The sequence below is a fragment of the Scomber japonicus genome, chromosome 23, assembly GCF_027409825.1.
Source record: "Scomber japonicus isolate fScoJap1 chromosome 23, fScoJap1.pri, whole genome shotgun sequence".
Classification (NCBI taxonomy): domain Eukaryota; kingdom Metazoa; phylum Chordata; class Actinopteri; order Scombriformes; family Scombridae; genus Scomber; species Scomber japonicus.
Genome location: NC_070600.1, coordinates 25,849,638 through 25,858,127, shown reverse-complemented (window position 1 = coordinate 25,858,127; position 8,490 = coordinate 25,849,638). Strand labels below are relative to the sequence as shown.

At 41.0% G+C, this 8,490-nt stretch overlaps 1 protein-coding gene across 1 annotated transcript; it reads left to right on the top strand.

Moving 5' to 3' along the window:
* The first annotated feature begins 1,726 nt into the window (after nt 1–1,726).
* On the top strand, nt 1,727–7,452 carry ing3 (inhibitor of growth family, member 3). Its single transcript, XM_053344012.1, has 12 exons — nt 1,727–2,143; nt 2,317–2,388; nt 3,355–3,455; nt 3,671–3,736; nt 4,042–4,138; nt 4,246–4,317; nt 4,796–4,912; nt 5,302–5,465; nt 5,548–5,738; nt 6,219–6,411; nt 6,496–6,534; nt 7,009–7,452. The coding sequence occupies exons 1-12, from the start codon at nt 2,116–2,118 to the stop codon at nt 7,123–7,125; spliced, it is 1,257 nt and encodes a 418-aa protein (XP_053199987.1). The 5' UTR covers nt 1,727–2,115; the 3' UTR covers nt 7,126–7,452.
* Nucleotides 7,453–8,490: the final 1,038 nt, after the last annotated feature.

The window sequence follows — 8,490 nt, the reverse complement described above, 5'->3', positions numbered from 1 at the left end:
ATACACACACACACACACACTCACATTCACACACACACACACACATACATACACATACACACACACACACACACACACACATACACACACACACACACACATACACATACACACACACACTCATGCACACACACACACACCCACACACACTCTCTCTCTCACACACACACACACACACACTCTCTCTCTCTCACACACACTCACACACACACGAACACACACTCATGCACACACACACACACGAACACACACACGAACACACACTCACTCATGCACACACACACACACACACTCACACACACACACACACTCACACACAACCCAGGTTGGATTTAACAACAGATATAATAACCCAACAGAAACATACAGTTAATATTATATTATATATATATTATAATATTCTAATATATTATAATATATGTTATAATATATATAATATAATATTATCATATTATATTATATATATTATAACATATATTATAATATGAGTAAAGTATAGAGAAATATACTGATCTGATTCATTTAAAAAGGAAAGAGTAAAGATTCACTGTTAGATGTTTAAATCCAGACACATGCTGTTATATATTATATTCATCTGATGCTTTAATGCTGCAGAATTACAGTTAATACAGTTCATTATAATCATATTATTATTAATGAATCTGACTTCATGACTAACCAGCGTCCTCTAGTGGACAGAACACACCATGACTCTGTTGTTCTGGCACCAAAACACATTTACATTTATAATTTATATAATTAGATTAATACCTGGTGTCTGGGGATCGATGTAAATATCACAATACTCTGTTAACCCTCCTGCTGTGTTTGAGTCAAGGAAGGGAGGAAAGGAGGGAGGATAGGAGGGAGGAAGGGAGTAAAGGAAAGAAGGCAGGGAGGAAGGAAGGAAGGAGAGAGAGAGGAAGGAACGACAGAAGGAAGAAAGGGGGATGGAGGAAGGAAGGGAGGAAAGGAAATAAGGAAGGGAGGAAGGAAGGAATGACGAATGAAAGAAGTCAGGAAGGAAGGTAGGAGGGAGGGAGGAAAGAAGGAAAGAAGAAAGGGGGATGGAGAAAGGAAAGAAGGAAAGGAGGAAAGAGATAAGGAGAGAGGGAGGACAGATGGAAGGAAGGAAGGAAGGAAGGAAGGAAGGAACATTCAAAACAGACATAAAGAGTTCATATAATTCAGATTAATTAGATTTAATGTTTGTTTTTAGCAGTGAGATAAAAACTAATTTATGAAACATTTTAATTTCAGCTGAAACTGAAACAATAAATGAAATAGATCTAAATGTTTAAACACAATAACGGACAGACTGACTTCATATTCACACATCTAAACTTCCTGATGCTGAATCTGTCATTAAAGGAGCAGAAGAGACACTTTTCATGTTTAGTGTTAATAGAAGCAGTTTATTAGGAACAATGATCATTCAATGGACTCTCTGGGTAAAAATAAAGTTAATAAATGAATAATAATAAAGTTAAACATATGTAATAAACATGTTCTATCTACTCTCACAGATTAATATGAGCTTAGTTGAGCCTGTTTCCTTTTTATTAGCATTAATACAGCAGCAAGTGGACAGGAAATAGAATATAAGAGCAGCAATAAGAAAAGAATAAATAGAAATATTGTCAACTATAATAAATATATAATAGTAATATTGGTGTAGTGTGCTGATATACCAGTGACATAAATATGTATATCCTCAGGAATGCAGATTCATGTTATAATAAATAAATACTATAAATTAAACACTTTGGGACAGTTTGAGGGATTTTATTTATATAAACGAGCTACACCTCCCATGATGCATCTGTTCTGAGAAGAAAGAAAGAAAGAAAGAAAGAAAGAAAGAAAGACAGAACATTGGGCCGGAGTGGACTCCTCGGCGGCCGGTTCTGGCCCGCGGGCCTCGAGTTTGAACCCCCTGTACCAATCAATGCCCGCTGGAGTTTCAGCCAATGGCGGCGCGGACCAGCCGCTGACGTCAGGCCGCGTGACGTCACGGTTCGGGTTGTTTTTCAGAGGGAGAGACGGCGTCTGGCGGCGCCATTTTGGAAGCGGACATTTGATTTATAAAACGCAGAAAACTGAGACGCCGCCGCGATGTTGTACCTGGAGGATTATCTGGAGAGTGAGTCCGCGGCTCCGGCTTCCGGCCTGTCGCCTTTTGTGTCGTTAATGCGGGTTAAATAAGTGTTAAATGCGTGTTATTGTGTTGGCTTCGGCCGTTAGCTTAGCCGTTAGCCTTTATCCTAGCCGTTAGCCTTTAGCATAGCCGTGCTAACAGCTTCTTCTTCTCCGCAGTGATCGAGCAGCTTCCCATGGACCTGCGGGACAGGTTCACGGAGATGCGGGAGATGGACCTGCAGGTGCAGAGTACGTACCGGTCCCCACACACCGGAGACACCGTTAATGCACCGTTAACACACCGTTACACTGCGCTGGGAATCAGTAGCGTTACCAGAGCTAACAGCGGCTCTCTGCTAACGGGGACATTTCTGCACGGAACACCGGTGTTACAGTCAACGCTGTCACTTCCGGTGACCTCATCACGCACAACCTTACGTACACAGCGGGTTCAGTGGTTTAATTTAAAACATTAAAAATTATAGTAATTACTATTCATGAGACAGAATAAAATAAGTAGTAGATAATAATGATATTAGCCAATAATCTCATATTAGGATCAATGACTCAATATGGACAAAATACTTCAATTACTTTTGATTAAAAAATGATGCAAATATCATTTCAAATGATAGAAAACCAACAAAAATACTAAAGGTACATTTTAACAAACCTGATGCTGCTTTTAAATCTAGTTAACTGATTTATGAATTCATCATCTTACCAACAAGCCAATATGTTGATAAAGTCTTAGTTTTCTGTCATGATACCTGAGATAATGAAGGTTTGATATTACATTAAACATCAGAGATAAGTATACACATTATTATTATTATTATTATTATTATTATTGTTATTATTATTATTATAACAAACATATTAAACTTAAATGAAGAGAAAAAAAGATCTAATACACATAAAATACTGTTTAAATACTATGAAGATGAGTCCTTCAAACATTAAGTGCAGCTGTTTATCTTCATATTTGTTTAGAAAAACTCAAATTGAACAATCTGACAACTGAAATATAAGACAGCTGTACATTATGTTACTTATTAATATTGTTAATGTGAGTTTTATCTAAACTAAGCTGTAAACTTCACTCAGTGAGTCTGAATGAGACGTGGAAGTATTAAACGTGGTGAATCTGTCCTTTAATGGAGAGGAGGAGGAGTTGGAGTTGTTCATGTTGTGTTTCCTGTCTCTTGAACTCAGACGCCACCGACCAGCTGGAGCAGAAAGTCATCGAGTTCTTCGTCAACGCCAAGAAGAACAAACCTGAGTGGAGAGAAGAGCAGATGGAAGTTATTAAAAAGGTTCCAGCGTCCATCCTTTATACTCCAAACTGATCTGTCCATCATTCATTCATCTATCTATCATTCATCTATCCATCTATCTACTAACTATCTATCCATCTCTCCCTATCCATCTATCCATCCATCTATCTATCCATCTATCTATTTATCTATCCATCTATCTATCTCTCTATCTATCTATCCATCTATTATAATTATGATTATCTGTGTTTCAGGATTATTACAAAGCTTTGGAAGATGCAGATGAGAAAGTGCAGCTGGCCAATCAGATTTATGATCTGGTGAGTATCAGACTGGAAGACTGGACAGTAACGAGTGGAGATAAACTGGTTTTACTGGTTTTACTGGTTTTACTGGTGGAGATGAATCAGCTGGTAGAACACAGAGTTTATATGAAGTGAATGTTTGAGTGTGATTCACTCCAAACACCAGCAGGTGGCAGTCTCTCATTCATCCTGGAAAACTGTTAAACTGCTGATCAATCAGTTACCTGCCAGCTGATGTTGAGTGATGATGTAATCAATAAGAGTGATGATGTAATCAATGAGTGATGATGTAATCAGTAGTTGGTCTCGTCCCTGATCAGGTGGACCGTCACCTGAGGAAACTGGACCAGGAACTGGCCAAGTTCAAGATGGAGCTGGAGGCCGACAACGCCGGCATCACGGAGATCCTGGAGAGACGTGAGCCTCGCTCCTTATTGATCATGTTCTTATTGATCATGTTCTTATTGGTTATTGGTTATTGGTGAGACCTGATCACTGCTGCTGCTGCTGCTGTTGTTCTTTAGGGTCGTTAGAGATGGACAGCCCGTCTCAGCCAATCAACAACCACCACGTCCACTCCCACACCACAGCTGAGAGTAAGTCCTCAATACTCACCTGTCAATCAATACAGCTGCACCTCACTGATCAATACTGTGTCTCTCTCTCTCGCTCTGTGTGTGTGTGTGTGTGTGTGTGTGTGTGTGTGTGTGTGTCTGTCTCTGTGTGTGTGTGTGCGTGTGTGTCTGTCTCTGTGTGTGTGTGTGCGTGTGTGTCTGTCTCTGTCTGTGTGTGTGTGTGTCTCTCTCTCTCTCTCTGTGTGTCTGTCTCTGTCTGTGTGTCTCTGTGTGTGTGTGTGTGTGTCTCTCTCTCTCTGTGTGTGTGTGTGTCTGTCTCTGTGTGTGTGTGTGTGTGTGTGTGTCTCTGTGTGTGTGTGTCTCTGTGTGTGTGTGTCTGTCTCTGTGTGTGTGTGTGTGTGTGTGTCTCTGTGTGTGTGTGTCTCTGTGTGTGTGTGTCTCTGTGTGTGTGTCTCTGTGTGTGTGTGTGTGTGTGTGTGTCTGTGTGTGTGTGTCTCAGAGAGGAAGTACAGCGCTCCGACTCATCACACCACTGAACACGTTCCAGAGAAAAAGTTCAAGTCTGAAGCTTTGCTGTCTACACTCACATCAGACGCTTCTAAGGAGAACACGCCAGGTAACTCCTCCACCTCCACCTGTCCTCCACCTCTAACCCTCCACCTGTTCACCTGTCCTCCTCCACCTCCACACCTGTCCTACCTCCACCTGTCCTTCTCCACCTCCACCTGTCCTCCTCCACCTCCACCTGTCCTCCTCCTCCTCTCCACCTGTCCTTCTCCACCTCCACCTGTCCTCCTCCACCTCCACCTGTCCTCCTCCTCCTCTCCACCTGTCCTCCTCCTCTCCACCTGTCCTCCTCCTCCTCCTCTCCACCTGTCCTCTACCTCTAACCCTCCACCTGTTCACCTGTCCTCCTGTACCTCTAACCCTCCACCTGTCCTCCACCTCTAACCCTCCACCTGTCCTCCACCTGTCGGTGTGTAACAGTGTGTTTTGTCCCTGCAGGTTGCCGTGCCAACAGCACGTCGTCCTCCAACAACAGCGTTTACAGTGTGAACTCGTCTCAGCCGCTGGCGTCCTACAACCTGAGCTCCCTGCCGGCGGGGCCCGGGGCCGGAGCCGGGGCCATCACCATGGCAGCCGCTCAGGCCGTTCAGGCCACCGCTCAGGTAACGCGCACCTGCATGACATCACACGCATGTGAACATGTGACGGGCGGTTGGCGTGACGGTGGGTTGACTGTGTGTTCAGATGAAGGAGGGCCGCAGGACGTCCAGCCTGAAGGCCAGCTACGAGGCCATCAAGAACAACGACTTCCAGCTCAGAGGAGAGTTCTCTCTGTCCCGGGATAACAGCGGCTACTCCTCCTCCGCCCTGGCCTCCACCCTCACCCAGACCCTCGCCCCCACCACCGCCTCCGACTCCCGGGGACGCAAGTCCAAGTAAGACACCCCCACCCCAACTACAGTAACTGCTTCACATGGTTACTAGTCTGTTGTTGAGCTTCAGTTCTCGCTCAGTCTTTAAAGACCGTGTAAAGTGAATTCAGACATTTTCTTCTAAACACATTAAATAGGTCATAAATGTGTTTCTAAAAAAGGTGTAAAAACATTTCAACCATTTAGATTTGAATTGTGGAGCTAGGATTAGCATAAACCCGCCCCTGCTGCTGTAGAGGTAGAAATACATTCAGCACACACTACTACTACTACAGTCTACAGTTAGCCAGTTAGCTGAGTTAGCCGCCGATTTTTACACAACTTTGAAGCCTAATTTCATATATTTGGTGATTATATTTTTTTAATCATTCAAATTTGTCAGGGTGGTTAACAACACACTTTTCTGTGGTATGTCAAACATATTTATTCTTACTTTACACAAACTTTAACCAACCAATCACTGAGTGTCTCCTCCTCCTCCAGAAGCAGCATCAAGTCTTCCAACCACCAATCATCTTCCTCGTCTTCGTCCTCCTCGCTGTCGTCCTGCTCCTCATCCTCAGCGCTGGCTCAGGAGCTTTCCCAGCATGCATCAGCGCTGCCCGAGGCCGAGGCCAACAGCCAGGTGGACTGGACCTACGACCCCAACGAGCCCCGATACTGCATCTGTAACCAGGTACGTCCTGTCTGTGACCACTTCCTGTCTAAGACCACTTCCTGTCGTACGTGTGTTGAAGGCCTTTCTGTTCTTGTTTCTCAGGTTTCTTACGGCGAGATGGTCGGCTGTGACAACACAGACGTGAGTATCAGCTTCATTAAGATGACTCGTATATATTCATTTTTACTCTTTAATCTGGTTCAAATAAAGAACCGATTAATTCATCTTGAGTTTAGAAAATAGTGAAATCATTTAAAAACGTCTTTTATTTAAAGCTGGAACAGAAAATATTTATTTCTTATGAAATGTGAATATTTTGGGTGTTTTTGTCCAATAAACTTAAAGCTTAACTAATAATAATAAGTCATTAGTTACAACCTTACTTTCACTTAATTATTTATAATTATTCATTTATTATGAAGGAAACGACTTCACTGGTTAGTTATCTATAGATCAGCTCATTCAGTAAAACACTTATTGATTAATGTTCTGATCGTCTCATTGATTCAAATATCTAAATGTAATCTGTATTTTAAAATAACTGCAACAGTAATTTAATGATGAAGTATTTAGCTTGTGTGTGTGCGCAGCGCTGAAGTGGGTTTTCTGTTGCAGTGTCCGATCGAGTGGTTCCACTACGGCTGCGTGGGTCTGACGGAGGCTCCGAAGGGGAAGTGGTACTGTCCTCAGTGTACGGCGGCCATGAAGAGGAGAGGCAGCCGCCACAAATGAACTGTTGAGTCTGTCTGCAGCACGACGGATCAAACGCTCTGTGCCAACACAAACCATCTTTGGATTAAAGCCACACCATGAAGAAACATCTCTGAAGATAAAAACTCTGTATTCTGAAATTCATCCCGACGTTTCTCAAAGCTCCGAAAAAACGTTTTAAAACCCAAAAACATCAAGATCTCTGTTTTCTGTTCTAACGAACCGTGTTAAACTCTGACTTTAACAATCCTGACTTTAACAATCCTGACTTTAATAATCCTGACTTTAACAATCCTGACTTTAATAATCTGACTTTAATAATCCTGACTTTAACAATCCTGACTTTAATAATCTGACTTTAATAATCTGACTTTAACAATCCTGACTTTAATAATCTGACTTTAATAATCCTGACTTTAGTAGTCTGACTTTAATAATCCTGACTTTAACAATCCTGACTTTAATAATCTGACTTTAATAATCCTGACTTTAACAATCCTGACTTTAATAATCTGACTTTAATAATCTGACTTTAACAATCCTGACTTTAATAATCCTGACTTTAATAATCTGACTTTAATAATCCTGACTTTAACAATCCTGACTATAATAATCCTGACTTTAATAGCCTGACTTTAATAGCCTGACTTCAATAATCTGACTTTAACAATCCTGACTTTAATAATCTGACTTTAATAATCCTGACTGTAACAATCCTGACTATAATAATCCTGACTTTAATAATCTGACTTTAACAATCCTGACTTTAACGATCCTGACTTTAATAATCTGACTTTAACAATCCTGACTTTAACAATCCTGACTTTAACAATCCTGACTATAATAATCCTGACTTTAACAATCCTGACTTTAACGATCCTGACTTTAACAATCCTGACTATAATAATCCTGACTTTAACAATCCTGACTTTAATAACCTGACTTTAATAGTCTGACTATAATAATCCTGACTATAATAATCCTGACTTTAATAATCTTGATTTTAGTAATTTGACTTTAATAATCCTGACTTTAAACTTTAACAGACTTCATCACGTTCGTTTTTACAGATTTCAGATTTTTTCTAACTTAAAGACTTTTTTAAAGTCGGAGAAACGAGAATCCAGTTTTTTTTTTTTTCTTCATAACGTGAAAACTTTGAAACGTCACAAACACTAAAACTGAAAATATGAACAGACGTGGTTTTGTGGAAACTGATGTAAAACTGAAGACTGAAGTCGTCCTTTCAAAATAAATCTTTTTCCTGCTGGACGACGAAGCTTTCGACCTGACGCTGTTATCGGGAATTTAACGTTAAAAACAAAACGACTTTACGTCTGAAATCCTAAAAAAAAAAGAAGAAAAGAAAAAAAAAAAAGCTCTGCA